Genomic DNA, 20,269 nt, shown 5'->3' with positions numbered 1-20,269 from the left:
AATGCTGGGTTTATAGGGCTTAATGCTTCACAGAATCGGGTGCACAGATTTGTCTGATCTTCCACCCAAAAACGTCAGCTTCCTCACTTTAGAGCTCTGTCTCTCCCGCCTCCGCCCCAGAATCCTGACCTCTGGTTCCATGTGTGACTGACAGAGCCACCAGCTCTCCCTGCTCTGACTTTTCAGGGGTTGTTTAATGTTGTAAATTTGGGGGTTTAAAACATCCAGGTTGAGAGATGGGCACCTGTCATAAATATAAAGGGAAGGGTAAATCCCTTTGAAATCCCTCCTGGCCAGGGGAAAGCTCCTCTCACCTGTAAAGGGTTAAGAAGCTAAAGGTAACCTCGCTGGCACCTGACCAAAATGACCAATGAGGAGACAAGATACTTTCAAAAGCTGGGAGGAGGGAGAGAAACAAAGGGTCTGTGTGTCTGTCTATATTCTGTCTTTGCCGGGGATAGACCAGGAATGGAGTCTTAGAACTTTTAGTAAGTAATCTAGCTAGGTACGTGTTAGATTATGATTTCTTTAAATGGCTGAGAAAAGAACTGTGCTGAATAGAATAACTATTTCTGTCTGTGTATCTTTTTTGTAACTTAAGGTTTTGCCTAGAGGGGTTCTCTATGTTTTTGAATCTAATTCCTGTACCTGTAAGGTATCTACCATCCTGATTTTACAGGTGGGATTTCTTCATTTCTATTTACTTCTATTTTTATTAAAAGTCTTCTTGTAAGAAAACTGAATGCTTTTTCATTGTTCTCAGATCCAAGGGTTTGGGTCTGTGGTCACCTATGCAAATTGGTGAGGCTTTTTATACAACATTTCCCAGGAAAGGGGGGGGTGCAAGTGTTGGGAGGATTGTTCATTGTTCTTAAGATCCAAGGGTCTGGGTCTGTAGTCACCTAGGCAAATTGGTGAGGCTTTTTACCAAACCTTGTCCAGGAAGTGGGGTGCAAGGTTTTGGGAAGTATTTTGGGGGGAAAGACGCATCCAAACAGCTCTTCCCCAGTAACCAGTATTAGTTTGGTGGTGGTAGCGGCCAATCCAAGGACAAAGGGTGGAATATTTTGTACCTTGGGGAAGTTTTGACCTAAGCTGGTAAAGATAAGCTTAGGAGGTTTTTCATGCAGGTCCCCACATCTGTACCCTAGAGTTCAGAGTGGGGGAGGAACCTTGACAGCACCACAGCCAGTTGAGGAGGAAAAGACATAAGTCATGAAGAACAAAGTTTGGCTCTCAGACACCGGGATGACTGCGGGACTGGCAGTCAGAAAAACCAGCTCTTCATTGGTAAAGTGACTTCATTTGCTAGGGAAATCAGTGAGAAGCTGCCAATGTGCCATCCCAGATGCTTTTTTCAGTCTTCGGAGCACAGCTGCACTTTCAGTTCAACGTAAGGGCAAAAGCTTGTGCTAGCTCTACTGAAACTAACCTGGTTCACCCACGTCTGCTCCTCCGACCGCAAACAACCAGATTCTGCTACATTTACAGCAAAGAGTTCTCTCCTCCAAGAGTAGTCTCGTTTGTTTCAACGGGGCTACTTATGGATCGCTCAAAACCCGGGTCTGCACTTCTTCCCACCGGGGGGGCTGTGACCAAACCAACCCAACAGCATAAGCAGTTCAGATGAGACCCTTTCTCAGAGGGTTATACCCACCCAATGGTCTTCAACAGCGCCACTTCTGTGGTTAAAACAAACTGGTGAGCAGTCCCATGTACAAAAGCAGCTTCCATTACTGCTCTGTGCTCTAAAAAAAAAAGGAATTGATCCAGTTAATACATTCTTAGTCCACTCCCTCACCCGTGCTAAATATTATGGGCCAGATTTTAGGAATCGGCGTCAAGAAAAATATATGCCTGACTAATTTGCATGCATTTCAGTAGAGTCTGCATCGTTTTGTAAAAGAAACCAAGATGTTTGGAGATCTAGGTCAGAAACTCAGTTCTGCACGATCTTCTCAAAAAACAGAAAAAGCTCTTGAAGGGATATTAAGATGGAAGGTTGATTTTACTACCTGGTGTTCCAATTGCTGGCACATAGGCAAAAACGACATTTGATCTTCGCTTCAGAGAATTTTCTAGACTCTGAAGCTCCACCAGCGTTGTAATATATTTAACTTCGTTAAAGAGGAGGGCACTGAGAAGACATAAAAATTTCATTTACAGCGTTCTTCAAAAGAAACCAGAGAGTTTTCACCCACAATTGCAGGCAAAAACCAGAGCAGGTGCACCTCTGGCTCCCTGCCTCAGGAAGCAGCAGATGCAACTGCTCTGATTTGCTCCGTAATTCATTTTGCAGGGCTAAATTACACCAACAAAGAGGCCAGCTTCAGCTCAGTTGAAAATAGTCCCCCAGGATGTACTGAGTTCATGTTTACGCAAAGCTTCAGGCAACAAGTGAAAAGACAAAACAAATGATTTCACACTGAATGTTCGTTCTACTTACAACAGGATATTGGCTACAATGGCATTCACATCGAACAGGGCATCTGTGGGGAATTCTCTGAGCAACACGTTACCTCTGGGAAAGAGAACAAACCACCAGGTCATAAATCAAGATAGAGGTTATTCGTCCTTGTAGATGATTTCCTGATTCTTTTTGCAGATTCTAAGCCCAGAAGGGACCATTCTGATCATGCAGTCTGACCTCCAGCATAACAGGCCATATAATTCCTGCACTGAGCTCAATGCCTTTGGCTGAACTAGTGCATTTATCTTTTAGACAGACATCGCCCAAAATGCTCATCTGAGAGGAGACAAGAGAATCCTCTTAAATGGGGCAGGTCAGTTAAAAGGAAAGCGCTTGTGCAAGGGATGTGAACGTCAATGGGAGTTGAGCACCTAACTCACTTAGGTGCTTTTGGTGGTGTCTTCAATGTAACAAGCCTGCAAGAGATCCAGAACGAATCGTTTAATTAGCCCACTTTGCATTAACTTCAGTGCACTTTGGATCAGATCCTTTGTCAGGTATGGAGTCTGATCAGTGGTGAGCAAATGTAACCCATGCTTACTCCGAGTGGTGCTCTGACCCCCTCTAGTGGTGGCTGGGCCACACAGGGTAGAGCTGACTGGGAATTTTTCATCAAAGTGTTTTTCAACTGAAAATCCAATTTTCACAAAATATTTTTGCCAAATATTTTCAGTTTTCCACCATGAAAATCTAAATGAAATATTTCATTTTTGATCAGGTCAATAGGTCCTGAGCCATGCAGTGCCTCGTGGGAGTTGTAATTTGGGTGCCTCATGCCCCCATTCTCCTCCATGGGCCAGGCTCCCTGGCTGGACTACATTTCCCATGATGCATCATGGTCCGCCCTCTGGCTGAACCTCTACAGTGCATCAAGGGAGTCATATAACCATGGGAGATGCAGTCCAGTTTTTTTCCCCCAAATGAAATCCTGCAGTCTAGCAGACTCTCGTCTCTATTCCTTGTAACTTCAGCCTCCTGGTTTGTTAAAAAAGAAACCAAAAAAGTGTTCGCTTATACACCAGTTCTTGGTGTAAAATGACTGCAGTTGCCTTGTATAAATATTTGTTTCCTCCAAAATAACACCAAGCAACTTATCTCCAACAAAGTCAAGAAAATCACACTAAATTCACCCAGGCACCTCTTGTATGGTCTAACCCCTTCCTCCCATTCCCGTCTAGTACTATTACAGGGCAATGATCTATCTAGGGATACCTAATCCTACCTGGGCATGGGAAGGGGAGGGCGGGGACCAGATGACCTCTTGAGGTCCCTTCCAGCCTTACATTTCCAGGACTCTATAAGAGTGACTTGTGGTATCCATTCCATCTATTCACCTAAATCACAATTTTAAATTGAATCTTCCATGCTGATTCATCATTGAAAGATAAAGGTTCCTCCCTGTACTTCCTGGATAATCTGAGAGGCTTCTAGGACTGGCAGACAGCTTGTCTACTACTTACGGGCCTGATCTAAAAATGGAGCTCTTTCCACTAGTTTCAAAGGATCATGATGGAAAGAGTCTCCTTCATTGCTACATCCTTCCAGTGCCTGACATGTCAGCTTGCTGACGTGGTTTCCTTAAATCCTTGCAACAGAGAAGCTTTCAAAAAACAATCCACAGTATTTTATTTAGTCACTAGAACGCAATAAAACTCCATTCACCTGAACAGGTATGCTTTCATTAAGGCATTTTCTTTCCCACAGTATCTTGATACCTCTTCTTTGAGACAATTAACCTGGGTACGTAAAACAAGTCGTTATAAATCTCAATGCACAGATACCTACAAATATATAAAGTTGGAAGCATTTTATGGTCCAACTGTATGAAAGAGAACTTTTAAAACCTACTGTATATGCAAAAATGCAATTAAGTGATAATGTGAATGGGATCCAGTGTTACAGATAAGATTTTACAAGCACAGAAGTCAGGAAATTCCAAGTCACGGTTCTCAAACAAACATAATTTAGCTACCTTCATTCAGTTTCACCCAGTTACTCCTATAGGAAGCCCAAACTATGTTTGGATAGCAATGTACTAATCTGCATAGTAGGATAACATTTATGTCTTAATAGAAAAGGCTGAGGAAAATTTCTTTATGCTTCTCCTCAAACTGAAAGCAAGCATGTGAAATTTCAGCCAAAAGGTCATCTCTGAACCTGCCTCAGGATAAGGATTAAAGGTTCAGCTCGTTGAAAAATGTCCGTCCCCCCCACAGTAAATGTAGATTTTTTTTCCAGCCAAAATTTGAATATTGAAAATATAACCGTTTAGAAATGCTGCCATAGTGCCTCCCATTGTCCTCTGTGGGCAGGGCTCGGACTACATCGCCCATGATGCACCATGACCTCCCCTACTGGAGATGGGAGGGGATGTATCATGGGAGTCCCTGGCCATGATCCATGTAGGGAGACTCCTGCACTCACATGGAACCCAACTGAGTTTAATGGAGTTCCATGCAAGCCGGGGGTTTGCCAGCAGAGAGCCAACTGCAGGATCGGGCAGATGACAGCAGCACCTTCCCAGCGAGCAGCCTCGCAATGCTAGTGCTGGAGTATAGAGAGAATTATCTGCTGTCAACACATTAATACATCTGTTACGCAGACAGTGACAGCATAACCACCTGTATGGAGAACTGTCCCATGTGCCCATGTGATCAGAATTACGGCCCCACCAGATAACAGACATCTACATTTCTCAGCTAGGAAAATAAATGACATGTTCATTTACCTTCACCACTGAAATCCCATAGTCCTGGAGCGCTCCAACTGAGTTCTCTAGCTGTTCCAGAAACAGACGGGCACCTGGAGAAACTGAAACACCAATAAGAGCTGTAAAAAGAAAAAGAGGACTTGTGGCACCTTAGAGACTAACCAATTTATTAGAGCATGAGCTTTCGTGAGCTACAGCTCACTTCATCGGATGCATACTGTGGAAAATACAGTGGGGAGATTTTATATACACAGAGAACATGAGACAATGGGTATTACCAGACACACTGTAACAAGAGTGACCAGGAAAGGTGAGCTATTACCAGCAGGCGGGGGGGGGGGGGGGGGGGAGAGGGACAGATGACACACAACATGGGACCTTTTGTAGTGATAATCAAGGTGGGCCATTTCCAGCACTTTACCAGAACAGTTGGAGGGGAAATAAACATGGGGAAATAGTTTTACTTTGTGTAATGACGCATCCACTCCCAGTCTTTATTCAAGCCTAAGTTAATTGTATCCAGTTTGCAAATTAATTCCAATTCAGCAGTCTCTTTTTCCACTGTATGCATTCGATGAAGTGAGCTGTAGCTCACGAAAGCTTATGCTCTAATAAATTGGTTAGTCTCTAAGATGCCACAAGTCCTCCTGTTCTTTTTGCGAACACAGACTAACACGGCTGCTACTCTGAAACCTGTCATTATGCAAGGCAATAAGAGCTGGTTTCTCTGTATCTCTGGTCCTCTTGATTATCAGGTAGAGTAGCTAGAACAAAACCTAATGTCACCTAATCTCTCTGGACCAGACTGAGTTACCCTTACTCGCACTGAGTAGTATCTTGCTCCACAAGTTTCCCCACTGATTTCAGCAGGGCTACTTGTGGCATAAGCTACTCGTCAACACAGATACAGGTATGACAAGCTGGCCTTATTTGCCTCAGTTTCCCATTTTACAGAGAGGGGCAGTGTTACTTCCTCTTCCCCCAAGGAGGCACTTTTGGAGAGAAATACAACCCCCTTTCAGCAAGCTAGTCCACAAGAGGAGTTCCTTATGCGCACACAGAGCGCCGATGAAGGCAACAGGGTCTGACAAAGACACAGGGATCTTCCCAGGCCGCTCAACCTACAGGTTGGATGCCTCCAACAGGAACAACAATAGGAAAGTGCTCCCCTCCTCACATTTCTGTGATCACCGGGAATATGCAGGGGGTTTGGTAAATTCCTGCTCTAAGAGGTGTTCTGTCAAACTATTTAGGGTTTCAACTTTTCCAAGAACTGTGACCATTTGATTTGCGCCATTGCCAAAGAGGCCTTTTCCACAGCTACAATGTTATTCCCTCTCACAAGCACGTGAAACATTCCCCTCGAGTTGCTTATTTCTCCTGCGAAGCCAGGATAATGAGAACCCCCACGCATTTAAAATACATACCGTCTCGACTAAAATAAACTAGGGATGCTCTTCCCGGCTGCAAGCTACCAAAATACTCCTGGGGGCTCAGCTCTTGCAGTGTATTTGCATTTCTTGCCGCAGACATGTAACAAGTACATAACAGGAGGAGAGAGCAGCAAGAAAGCCTTCCGTTCATTTGGGGGAGCATGATTTCCTCAGTTAAAGTCACTGCAGAAGCCACGTCTGGAAAAAAAAAAATGTGCTTGCTGTTTACATAGATTTCCAGATCTGTGACTGTAATTTACAAATGTGACGAGGCCAATAAACACCAACGATTAAAATGCGAGTTTATCTAACTGTAAAAATAGCAGATGGATTCAGTTACAGCAAAGCTAATGTTGATTACAATTGCAGGCCGTTCCTGTTTCTTATTAATTACATTTGCAACTGCAAAACCCTCTGTGGTTGTGGTTTGGGGCTGGGGATTTTTGTTTAGTTGGTTTGGTTTTGGTTTTTTTGAGATGGTTAGAGAAAGTCAAGTGTCCAGCAATGAAAACAGTGCCCACCTACATACAGATATTTCAGATCACAACTCCCCCTCCCCAGTTTCTTGTTAGTAACTGATTAGGATCAAACTAGCTTCACACACTCTACTGATCATGACTTGCATGAACAAAGAGCTTCCCAAAAGGCCTGATTAGCTGTTTCTTTACTCCAGTTTTACACCAGTTCCATTAGAGTGAAATCACGGTAACACAAGGGCCAGCCAAGCCTTTTTACTGGGCACAAATTGTTTAAGAAGAGAACAGACACGTGAGATATTTATTGCATTTCCCCCTCATCCACGCACAGAAGGTGAAAGTCACACCCTCTTCTCCTTGAGGCAAAGCTGGAGTGGGGACCTCTATGAAACTTTGGGAGCTGGATCTAGCCTCCAACTTTTTTGCGCAGGATGTAGGCCAGCCCTGCAGTTGCAATTGCCATCCCTGGACCGGCACAGGGGCCAGAGCTCCTGCAGCAGGATCTGTGTAACCAGTAGCGGCTCCCCCTCTCCGCCCCGCCATGCTGCTTGCTGAGGAGCTGATACAGAACCCCCTGAATCTTAATGGGTTGCTCTCTCCATGGCTGCCCCCCCACCCACACACACACACTAGCAACGCTGCAACGTGGCTCTGTTGGGGAGCCTCCCACAGACCCTTGGCCTTTGGGTGAGCTCGACCCAGCAAAAATCATGCATCCAGTTCATCAAACCTCCCAAAGCTACGGAGTGCTGTTCTTCTATCCAGAACCAACACATATAATAAGGAATCTTTGCAAGAACATTGCAGGATTAGAAAATGTCACCCATATTTGATTCTCCTGTGTAATAGATTCATAGATTCATAGATATTAAGGTCAGAAGGGACCATTATGATCATTTAGTTTGAATTCCTGCACAATGCAGGCCACAGAATCTGACCCATCCACTCCTGCAATAAACATCTCACCTATGTCTGGGCTATTGAAGTCCTCAAATCATGGTTTAAAGACGTCAAGGTGCAGAGAATCCTCCAGCAAGTGGCCCGTGCCCCATGCTACAGAGGAAGGTGAAAAACCCCCAGGGCCTCTTCCAATCTGGCCTGGAGGAAAATTCCTTCCCGACCCCAAATATAGCGATCAGCTGAACCCTGAGCATGTGGGCAAGATTCACCAGCCAGATACCCAGGAAAGAATTCTCTGTAGTAACTCAGATTCCACCCCATCTAACATCCCATCACAGGCCATTGGGCCTATTTACTATGAATAGTTAAAGATCAATTAATTGCCAAAATCATGTTATCCCATCATACCAGCTCCTCCATAAACTTATCGAGTTTAATCTTGAAGCCAGATAGGTCTTTTGCCCCCACTGCTTCCCTTGGAAGGCTATTCCAGAACTTCACTCCTCTGATGGTTAGAAACCTTCATCTAATTTCTAGTCTAAACTTCCCGATGGCCAGTTTATATCCATTTGTTCTTGTGCCAAATTGGTACTGAGCTTAAATAATTCCTCTCCCTATCCGGTATTTATCCCTCTGATATATTTAGAGAGAGCAATCATATCTCCCCTCAACCTTCTTTTGGTTAGGCTAAACAAGCCAAGCTCCTTGAGTCTCCTTTCATAAGACAGGTTTTCCATTCCTCAGATCATCCTAGTAGCCCTTCTCTGTACCTGTTCCAGTTTGAATTCATCCTTCTTAAACATGGGAGACCAGAACTGCACACAGTATTCCAGGTGAGGTCTCACCAGTGCCTTGTATAACAGTACTAAAACCTCCTTATCTCTACTGGAAATACCTCACCTGATGCATCCCAAGACCAGATTAGCTTTTTTCACTGGCCACATCACATTGGTGGCTCATAGTCATCCTGTGGTCAACCAATACTCCAAGGTCCTTCTCCTCCTCCGTTACTTCTAATTGATGCGTCCCCAGCTTATAACTAAAATTCTTGTTATTAATCCCTAAATGCATGACCTTGCACTTCTCACTATTAAATTTCATTCTATTACTATTACTCCAGTTTACAAGGTCATCCAGATCCTCCTGTAGGATATCCCGGTCTCTCTCTAAATTGGCAATACCTCCCAGCTTTGTATCATCCGCAAACTTTATTAGCACACTCCCACCTTTTGTGCCGAGGTCAGTAATAAAAAGATTAAATAAGATTGGTCCCAAAACCGATCCCTGAGGAACTCCACTGGTAACCTCTCTCCAGTCTGACAGTTCACCTTTCAGTATGATCCCCTGTAGTCTCCCTTTTAACCAATTCCTTATCCACCTTTCAATTTTTATATTGATCCCCATCTTTTCCAATTTAACTAACAATTCCCCATGTGGCACCGTATCAAACGCCTTACTGAAATTTAGGTAAATTAGATCCACTGCGTTTCTTTTGTCTAATAAATCTGTTACTTTCTCAAAGAAGGAGATCAGGTTGGTTTGACAAGATCTACCTTTTGTAAAACCATGTTGTATTTTGTCCTAGGGTTTGTAATGTTTGTTTGCAATATACGATTCAGCCACTAGATGTCACTGCTCGCTGTATAGTGTTCCAAACTAGGTGTGGTCCCCTGGCAAACAAGGGAGACAAAGCTGGGATTCAAGCTGCATAGAAGCCCCTTTGTTTTGCACTATAGCTGCAGATGATTTCTTTACTCAACACCTCCTGTTTAGGACAGACCATGAGACCGTATATTGTGACATCTGTGCTCCCAGCTATTAGGGCTGCCAATTTTGGTTGGACGCATTTCTGGAGGTTTCATCACATGACATAATCTTTAATTAAAGATTAATCTTTGAATCCTGGAGACTCCAGAACAATCCTGGAAGGTTGGCAACCCCAACAAACTGAGGCTGTTATAGCAGTAGTGCTCAAAAACAAACAAAAAATCCGGCCACCCTCCAACAGCAGAGATAGTTAGCAAAGAGACAGAGCCACCTAATCTTCAGGTTCTCGCTCTGTGTTCAAGTACTCTGCCTTTCCTGCTCTCTGCATGGAAAACAGGACACTTTAAAAAACACGTACACACAAATTCCACTTTATAGTAAGTAGGCTTCGAAGGATTAGATTTTTATTGGTAAACGTCAATAAACATTGATTGCACCGCACACACACTAACCCATGAAAATATATTTCCTTCTATAATAATCTAAATGTACAGGTAGGTGAAGTAAGCAAAATGCTGTTTGAGAACTTAAGAGTCAAAACTGAGTGATTTAGACTTTTGAATTAGGCTGGTTACAAAGAGACTAGCAAATGAACAGTAAAAACAGGTATGATTTGTTGAATTAAGGATATTTCCTTTGTATAGTTTGATACGTGATATTGACAATTTATTTACATGGTTTATAAAGCCTTAACTGTTGAATCTCAATGTCTAAATAATTGTCTGACCCTTCCCCAGCATTTCATGCAACTGTAAATGTAAATTGTAAATGTAAATTGTAAATGAAAATGTAAATTGATACAAAGAGAAAAAATGCTTAAAAATATGTTGATATTATCCATCAAAATTATAAAAATCTAATTCGACCAAGCTGAATAATAAGCACCGCCATCAGTACATGCCATTGTATCTGTCTGCTCCTTGTTGAGTGATGCTTAATATCCAGGGGCATAAGAAGTACTCCTGGGAGAATTCTGCACCAAAAAAATTAAAATTCTGTACCAAAAAATGAGAAATTCTGTGCACAATATTTTAAAATTCTGCATATTTTATTTGTCAAAACAACACTATATAATCATGCCAGTTTCAATTATTTTGGTAATTTATTTCAAAATACCTGTCAGTAAGTATGTCTGTAACAGTACAGACAAAAAGAAAAGGAGGACTTGTGGCACCTTAGAGACTAACCAATTTATTTGAGCATAAGCTTTCGTGAGCTGCCACAAGTCCTCCTTTTCTTTTTGCGGATACAGACTAACACGGCTGCTACTCTGAAACCTGTCATAGTACAGACAAAAAAATTCCTCCAGAAGTAGAGAGTTAAAAAAAACCCTATGACAACCAGTTCCTGTTTCTCTGCGCCCTCCGCCCCAGAGACCTACCATGGACGCCCAAGGATCCAGAGGGAGAAACAGCCTGATGCTGGGTCCCGGGTTCATGGGGAGTTCCCTGCACACCTCCTCTTTCCTTCAGGGCTGCCAGGAACCCTCCAGCTCCTTCCCTCTCCCGCCCCCGGCAGTGTCTTCTATTTGTGAGCTGGGCTCTGCTGGGTCCAGCGGCCCATAGTGGCAGTCAGCAGCTCTGCAGCCCATTTCTGAAGGGGGGAAAAGGAAAGTCTGCACACACAACATTAATTTCTGCACAAATTCTGCATTGCGCAGTGGTGCAGAATTCCCACAGGAGTAAAAAAGAATGCACTCTCCACCAGCTACTTAAACTTGTCTCCTAAAAACAGACATTGTTTTTAATACTGCCTGAAAAACACAGGCTGCAGTTTTAAACACGTTCCAACATTTTTTTCAAATTAGTATAATTCTTTATTATTATTATTTCTGTCACTGTGGTGCCTAGAGAAGCAGCTAGGAAGCACACAGAATCTGACCCAAAACTCACTGCAATCAACAGAAGGATTTCTACTGGCCTCCATGGGCTTTGAATCAGGCCCTAATAAAGTACAGAGACGACGGCTCTGGAAACCCCTTAGACAGAGCAGAAGAATTTCGTTCTCATTTGAGAGGCTCTGATGATCTCCTCCCTGTTTGTAAAGTAACTGGAGTTAACTTTGCTCTGCTGTCTTGTTTGTTCCCCTGCATCAGGGACGGCTTGTTGATCAGGAAGAGCATTTGCAAGGCAGCATCATTGTTTGGTCGCGGGGAAAAGAGAGCAGCGTCCTTCTCTCCGTGGTTTGGAGGAAGCAGAGTGTGACAGATCAGGGGCTCCACCAGCCAGGGCACTATGGGAGCCGCCGAGGGGAGACATTACATGCTTAAAGTTTTATACCTAGAAGATTTTAAGCGTTTGACATTTTTAAGATGTTTACAAGACCCCACCCTCTCTCAACCCCCCAGTGCTCTTTCCCTGTTATGTCCAGTCCCATCGTCCCACGCACTGCTTGGCCACGTCTACTGTGATCCTGCACACCCCACCCTGGGACCCTACCCACCCTCAGCAATGACCAGCCTTTCCAGGCCTTCCTGTGGCCTGGCAAGATCTCCCAGGCACCTGTTCTCTGCCACTCCTCATGCTCCCCAGTAGCTGCCATCTCGTTCAGGCCCTTGGGCTTCTTCCAAGCATCCCTCCATCTCCCCCATTATTCTTCCCTCCTCTCTATCTGCTCCTCCAGCTGTCTGCTTGATCCCACCCACATCTCTTCTAGTCCCTACCTGCACACATCTGTCCCGCACACACACACACATTCCCTCTATGGCTCCCCAGACCCCTTCAATCCATTACATGTCCCCCATGCCCACTCTCATTTGCCCACATTTCACACTCTCTACCCCCTTTCAATTTGTTGGTAACCGGACCCCAAGACCCCGCCCCCATCACTTACTCCTCTCCGCCCCATCCCTGTCACTCCCTGGATTGTCTCCACCTCCCTCTCCCACCCCCACCCCCCAACTGGGCTCCCTCTGCTTTGGGGCTGGGACGGGAGCTACTGCAGCCTGACAAGGAGCCTGCTTGCAGTGAGGAGGCAGCCCCGGCTGAGCAGGGGCTGGTGTGGGTTAATAATCTGGCTAACCGGACTTTTGGGTCCAGTCAGTATACCTGACTGGACACTTCAAGGTTCCCTTTTCGACCGGACTTTCCAGTCGAAAACTGGGCACCTGGCAACCCTATGCCCACGGGGTCTCCTGCATCACCCTCCATGGCCCACCAGTGTCCTGCATCCCCCTCCACTTGCCCCTTCTGCAGAGCCCCACAGTCCAAGATCAGAGAGCCCAACTCCATGCTAATGCTTGATGTGCCCCTTACCTCCAGTCGACCGCCTTTCCAATCCCCTCCCTCTCCCCCCATGCCCTCCTTCTGGACTCCTGCCCCCTGGATCCGCCCCTGCTTACCTTCCCCCTGTCCATGACCCCCAGCGCTGGCTCACTCCAACAGTGACTGCAGCAAAGGCTGGAGTCAGCAGAAGGTCAGTTTAAATTATAAATGTTTACGTTATTTCTACTGTAAATAGTGCTCTCTGTGCATGTCAAACCAGCTCTTTATAACTTGGGAATTCCCCAAATACCACCCCACCCCAAAATCAACTCAAAGGCACCTCTCCCCCAGCAAGGCCAATAAAACAAACAGGGAGGCTGGACACCAAACCCTTCTGGAGACAGGATGAGTTCACCTCCCCCTCAAAAAAGAAAGAATTAGGGCATTTTCCAGTGACAGAGACACTTTTGAGACACTGTAACTTTCAAATCTCTCTCTGAATTTCACCAAACTTCCCAAAAATTCCCATCCCAGGGATGAGATGTGGCAGGTGGAATGCTGGGGGGCTCTGTGTCTTTTTTGAGAAAGCTGGGACGTGGAGGGGAGTATTTTAAAAAGTCAGATTTACAGGGGGGAAGTCTAAGTTCGGCTTTACCTGTGGGTCAATTCCTGCTGCTTTGTAATGAAGTATCCTGAAAGGAGGCCTAGAAGTAAATAAGAGTGGGAATGAATAGGGAAACGGACACCAGGCCTTATTCTCCACAGTCTTGCACCTTGCATCATCATTTACACCTTTGCAAGACGATTGTATTATTATTATTGAATTCCTGCAGCTCCCAGGAGCCCCAATCATAGACAAGAACGCCATTGTGCTAGGAACAAACAATTATATCGTGTTCCTTTGTAATCTGGTAGCATTTCACATCCACTCAGCGGTAGTATTAATCATCAATCAGGGTGCAAGGCACTGGAGAATCAACCCACACGGCCAAAGCAAGAGCTAGCTAGAGTCCAAGCCTTGTCCACATTCAGCAAGAGCCCTAACTCAGCCATTAGTGCCTGGTAGTGGCACAAGTGGGGATTCACCCACGAAAGCTCATGCTCCAATACATCGGTTAGTCTCTAAGGTGCCACAGGACTCTTTGCCGCTTTTAATTAACACAAAAGAACAGGAGGACTAGTGGCACCTTAGAGACTAACCAATTTATTTGAGCATAAGCTTTCGTGAGCTACAGCTCACTTCATCGGATGCATTCGAAGGCTCATGCTCAAACAAATTGGTTAGTCTCTAAGGTGCCACTAGTCCTCCTTTTCTTTTTGTGGATACAGACTAACACGGCTGCTACTCTGAAACCCTTAATTAACACACTTTGCCTTTATGCGGTGTAATTGTAGCCCTGTCGGGGGCAGGATATTACGGAGACAAGGTGGGTGAGGTCATATCTTTTATTGGACCAACTTCAGCTGGTGAGAGAGAGACCAGCTTTCCAGCCCCACAGAGCTCTTTGTCGGGTCTGGGAAAGGAATTCCCAGCCTCAGAGCAGAATGCAAGGTGGAACAGATTGTTTAGGGTAAGTCGTTAGCACATATTGTCAGGGACCATTCAGCATAGCGTGGCCCGTTAACACCTCTTCAGTCATAGGACAAAAGGGGGTCAATGGGTTACAGACGGCTGTAACAAGCCATAAATCCAGTGTTCTAGAACAAAAGTTCGTCCAAGAAAAGATTTAATAATTTTATTAATGTAAGCAGAGTCAGGATGAGCTCCACCCTGACATCTGGTGGTGAGGTGTGGCAAGTTGTGGAAAAGAACTTTAGGGGCCAATTTCATTTGCATAGGCACACCCACCCTGCCTAGAATGAGGCCATAGCTGCCCAAATGGTCACTTTGGCTGCTGTGGGATCCCCAGTGTCTCTGTTATTGGGGCAGGAAGAATAAATTGTTATTACCCTGATTATGGGAACTGTGCTTGGAACTGTACTTGGCCTTTTGTTATGATGGAGGGACTCACCATCAACTGAATAGCACTCGCTAGGCAAGGGCCATGGGTTCCAAAACTCTGTGAATGGAGAGAGGCTGGGGACAAGTATTAATACTTGGTGGCATGGGCCCCTTAGTGAGGGTCTTACATGCTAATTGCACTTCCTCCTCTCTCCACTGTAGAATATCAGAGCTAATTTTGATTTCATTAGAAATCTAGTTACAGGCTGCTGAGCTCACTTTGGGCTAATGGTGCACCAGCACTGAGGCTTCCCTACTACAAGCTGAATTCACCAAAGAGCTGAACTGACTAAGAGCTGAAATCACTGAGTGTTGTGTTAAGTAGTGGGGGAGCCTGAAGATCTATTGTGGAGCAGTTTGTGGGACAGCTGGAGTGCCTTGTGGACAGGCTGGTAGAGCAGTTCATAGGACAGCGGGAGCAGCTGGTGGGGCGCGGAGCGGTTCGTGGATGGCTGGACGGCGGGAGCTGCATGTGGGGAGCGGAGCTGAGCGAAGCAGTTCGTGGGGCGGCTGGCGGAGCGGAGCAGAGCGAAGGCCTATGGAGCTGTGGGGCGGTCAGCTTCAGATCATGTAAGGTGCCTCTTACCTCTGCCCCCATCTCCAGCCAGGTTGGGAGGCAAAGCTCTGTAGATAAACTTTCGAACTCTGGGGCTGCCCTGACCAGGGACAGAGACTTTTGGGTCGTTGGACTTTTGGGACTTTGGGTGATTTGGGGTTGCTGGACTCAAGAACCAAAGGGAAAAGGGCATGCCCCAATTTGCTTGGAGTGGGTTTTTTGCTCATGGGTTGTGTTATGAATCCTGTTGGTGGCATTTCCCCAACATAATGCCACATTGTTTCTCTCTGTTATTAAAAGGCTTTTTGCTACACTCAGACTATGTGCTTGCGAGAAGGGAAGTATTGCCTCTTGGAGGCGCCCAGCGGGGGTGGTATATATTTGTCCCAGGTGGGGTGGGGGCTCGAGCCGGTTTGCATTGTGCTATTGCAATGGACCCCCTAGATATTGAACCCGGCCCTTGTTGCTGCCAACTCTGATGGGCAGAAGGGTTACATTAAGATAATGTTGAAATAAAAAGGAAACGGTACAGAGTTCAAGCACAGAAGTTTCTGGTTATCAGGGAATAAGGTACAGATTATCAAGGGGTGCGAAATTCGGTTAGGAGCTGGTGGCATAAGGAATACATAATCTGCAATCTCCCTGATTGGGGGTAAAAGTTTAACCGGTCAAAGCACAGACATTGAGATATGGGGGTATGTTGTCCATACAGTGGCTATGTTCAGGTGTGGAGTAGAATGAGCAGATACAATGATGGGGATGGATCTACCCTCCTTTGGTGGGATTTAATGTTCATTGAGTTTATGGTTCCAGTTCATACGGTCCAATGGAAAAAGCCTCTCAGTCCCTTTCCCACAGTGGATGCACGATGTCGTTATTACTTCGCCCACCTTGTCTCTATAGTTTGCCTTTGTCCAGCCTGAGGGGTCAGCACCAGTTTGGCTGCACAGATAGATGAGTCTGAGCTATTCCCAAATGGAGCCAGAGCCTTCAGTGACAGGCACTTTCGACATGCAGGTAGATAAACTGGACAGCCAGATACAAATGGAGAGTGGAGAAATGCTTAGATGTGGGGCACTTCTAACGTTGTAGTTAGGTAAATAAGAACTGGACTTTGTACAGAAGATGTAAGAGAGGAAGCCGGGTTACTTCTGTAAAGTTGCTGGAATCAGTTCTCCCCCCATTTACGTGGGTGCAAATCTGACCGTGACAAAGACAGAACAGGCCCTGAGATGCGGCAGGAGTGGTTTCCTGTAAATGTGAGCAGAGAGCAGTCACCCACAGCAAGCCAAGATAAGAGCAAACACGGGAAGCCCCTGCGTATGACAGCACTCGGATATTGCCCTGGCCGGGGATGGGCTTTGGATGGGGGATTTTACCTGAAGGATAATTTGGGACTTGCATCAGGGGAACATGGTGCAGCAAGAGTGGAAGAGCTGGTATAGAAAGGGCTCAAGTTCTTATATCGCCATGTCAGCCCCAGCTCGGCCTCCTCCCCAAAAGCTCCCCCCCCCCGCACTCCACCCCCTCTGTGCCCCAAGGCCCCACTTGGCCTCTTCCCCAGAGGGCCCCCCCCGCCTGCTGCTTGCACCTCTCCATTCCCTCCCCCCAAACCCCTCCAGCTGCCGCTTGTGCCTCTCCGCCCCGTCCCCTGAGCTGGAAAGGAGCGAGCGGCAGGCAGGGGGGCCTCAGGGAAACAGGCGGAGTGGGGGACAGACAAGGTGCAGCATGGGCAGAACCCCGGGGGAAGAAGCCAAGGGGAGCAGGGCCTCAGAGCAGAGCAGGGGTGGAGCATGGGCGGGGCCCCGGTCCGCATGCCTGTGGCCCCCCCACTTCTCGGGAGCTTCCGCCGCGCTCCAAAGATGGCAGGGGGAGGGAGGGAGAAACTGATACTGGGAGTTGAGTCGGGGGGAGACTGGGCCTGGGTAAGGATGGGAGTGGGAGCCAAATGGGAGCCAGAGACAAGCTGGGCAAGAAGACAAGGCTGGGAACCAGGGAGGGAAATGGAGGGTGATGGCTGGGAGCCATGGGTGGGCAGGGAGACTGAGATAAGATGAGGAGCTGGGGGGAGACTGGAACCAGTGGGAAGGAGGGAGAAGGGAGACAGGTCTGAGGAGGAGCTGGGATGTGGGAGGAGAATTGGGACTGGCAGGGCAAAGGGACTGGGACAAAAAGCTGAGGGGGGCACTGAGATTGGATGAGTCCAGAGAGAAAGGCTGGGACTGAGAACCAGCGGGGTGTAAAATGTGTGTGGGGAGGTGTGATGGGGCATCTGCCCCACACTGGCCCATAAGGGGTTAATAGAGACCTAGGGAGATTGCGCAGCAGGCAGCCAATCGGAGAGGGGCTGTGAGGAGCAGCCTGTCAGGGCTGGGCTGGCCCATATAAGAAGGGCTGCAGACGAGAGAGCAGCTTCAGTTGCTCCCTGTAGCTTGAGGGGGGAGAACTGGCTACCTTGCAGGCTGAAGGCAGAAAGCACCCTGGACCGACCAGTGCTGCAGGCAGAGACCCAGGGAGCTAAAGGCAGCTCCTGGCGGGCTGCAGGGATCTGCAGGCTGAGGCCACGGGGAAGTGGCCCAGGGAAATCTACTGAGGAGTCAGAGGGGATGCAGCAAGTGATGGCTATCTACAGGGTCTGTGGGCCGGGGCCTGGAGTACTGGGGTGCCGTGGAGGAAGTGGCCAAACATTGGGCTGCAGTTGCCACTTGGGGAAGTGGCTGGACAGTGGACTGCAGTTCCCCTGGAAGGGGGGAGCACTGAGTGTGGCAGAGCTGAAGGGCTGTGTCCTGGAGAGGGCATTGTGGTCCTGGGAATGACACAGGTCCAGGAGCAGAAGTGGCGGCGGTGAGACCTCACCAGAAGAAGGCACACTGGCTAGCAGAGCTAACCCCCAGGACAAGCCAGTAGGAGACATTGCAGTGTGAGTCGCAAATTGTCAGAGGAGGACAACTGGGTGCTAGGATGGGGACAGAGACAAATCAGGGTGTTGAACTGGGACTGGTTGGGCAAGGAGAGCGGGGACAAGAGGGCAGGAGGACTGGGAATGGCTGGGTAAGGAGACCGGTAATGGGAGCAAGGGACAGACTGGGACTGGGAGCCAAGGAGGAAAAGAGTGGGAACTGGGAGCCAATGGGTGTGGGGAGACTGAGATCAGATAAGGAGCTGGGGAGGGGATTGGACCTAGCTGAGCATGGAGTGTGGGTCTGGGAACCAGTAGGACAAGGGAAGGAGGTGAGGGGGAGGAGGAGATTAGGAGAAGGAGCTGGAAGGGGGGGGAGGAAAGCACTGAGTTTGGATGAGGAGCCCGGGAAGGGAGACTGAGGGAGCCTTTGGGTTGCGCAATGTTGTGGGGGGGGCAGAGTGAGTGGGGGAAGGGTGGAACTGGGGCTGGTTGGGCAAGGAGTGGAAGTAAGAGCAGAGGCCAGAGGGAGACTGAGAATGGGATGGGGAGTCCAAAAGGGTGACTCTAGGACCAGGACCAGGCAGAAGGGGCCAAGCTTGAGGGGAATGGGCAGAAGAGTCTGTACCCACTGAAGAACACACCTTTCCAGAGCCTGGAATGGAAAATTCCTTCTTCTCACCATTCCTCTGCTGTCAGCAAATATCTGCAAACCTCACTGGCAAAGTGTTCAATCCCCAGCGAGAGCTGGTCCACATAGAGGATGACAACCTACTACTGCTGTCACTTACTACTTTAGCTCAAGTGGCATGGATCTGTACAGTAGAGCTAAAGGTTCCGACCATGCACATTTCAATGTGATGCCACGTGATGGAATTTCTGGGATTTTTATTTTTTTTAGAAAAACCTGAGAAATGACACACACAAAACTTGTTAAAAACATTAGTAAGGTTGCAGAGTTGTGTGCGCAAAAGTTAGAATATGTCAGAATTTAGGTTGCCAGGGCAACCTTATTCTCCTCCCCCTGTGCATTTTGATACGATCTTTAATTACATGACCACATTCTATTTGTTTCTACAGGACCCTCGCCTCACTCAGTGCATAGGCTGGACCTGCTCTGGGGATGAATCAGGATCTGCAGTGAAGGAGGCTGTTGTCTGAAGGACCCTCCCTCACTGCGTGTTCCTCATTTTCTGAGTGCTTGACTTGAGGCCCTGGGGTATGATTTGCAGAAGTGCTGAGCACTCAGCTACAACTGAAGTCAATGGAAGATGTGCTTTGAACTAGGGCTGTTGATTAATCGCAGTTAACTCACGCAATTAACTCCAAAAAATTAATTGTGATTAATTGCAGTTTTAATCACACTGTTAAACAGAATACCAATTGAAATTTATTAAATATTTTGGATGTTTTTCTACGTTTTCATATATATTGATTTCAATTACAACACAGAATACAAAGTGTGTATTTTTTATTACAAATATTTGCACTGTAAAAATGATAAACAGAAGAAATTGTATTTTTCAATTCACCTCATACAAGTACTGTAGTGTAATCTTTGTCATGAAAGTTGAACTTACAAATGTAGATTTTTTTGTTACATAACTACACTCAAACAAAACAATGTAAAACTTTAGATCCTACAAGTCCACTCAGACCTAGTTCTTGTTCAGCCAGTCGCTCAGTCAAACAAGTTTGTTTACATTTGCAGGAGGTAATGCTGCCCTCTTCTTTATGTTACCAGAAAGTGAGAACAGACATTTGCCTGGCACTTTTGTAGCTGGCATTGCAAGGTATTTACATGCAAGATAGGCTAAATATTCGTATGCCCCTTCATGCTTTACCACCATTCC

The 20,269-nt window shown here is 46.7% G+C and overlaps 1 protein-coding gene across 8 annotated transcripts in view; it reads right to left on the bottom strand.

The window, feature by feature from the left end:
* The window catches only part of TXNDC16 (thioredoxin domain containing 16), an 81,139-nt gene that overhangs the window by 52,127 nt on the left and 8,743 nt on the right, over positions 1–20,269 (bottom strand). For 2 of the 8 annotated variants that reach the window (XM_073350120.1, XM_073350119.1), the window contains 8 exons: positions 13,615–13,663; positions 11,138–11,988; positions 6,608–6,811; positions 5,199–5,299; positions 4,133–4,206; positions 2,447–2,521; positions 2,016–2,137; positions 1,658–1,748 (listed from right to left, as the gene is read on the bottom strand). In XM_073350120.1, coding sequence (XP_073206221.1) covers positions 1,658–1,748; positions 2,016–2,137; positions 2,447–2,521; positions 4,133–4,206; positions 5,199–5,299; positions 6,608–6,776 — 632 coding nt within the window. In that variant the 5' untranslated portion in view covers positions 6,777–6,811; positions 11,138–11,988; positions 13,615–13,663. The remainder of the gene's footprint in view (positions 1–1,657; positions 1,749–2,015; positions 2,138–2,446; positions 2,522–4,132; positions 4,207–5,198; positions 5,300–6,607; positions 6,812–11,137; positions 11,989–13,614; positions 13,664–20,269) is intronic. The other 6 variants (XM_073350126.1, XM_073350125.1, XM_073350121.1 and 3 more) reach the window with 5 other exon arrangements.

This window comes from Lepidochelys kempii, chromosome 6 (assembly GCF_965140265.1).
Source record: "Lepidochelys kempii isolate rLepKem1 chromosome 6, rLepKem1.hap2, whole genome shotgun sequence".
In the NCBI taxonomy this organism is placed as follows: Eukaryota; Metazoa; Chordata; order Testudines; family Cheloniidae; genus Lepidochelys; species Lepidochelys kempii.
This window is presented reverse-complemented; position numbering and strand designations above follow the sequence as displayed.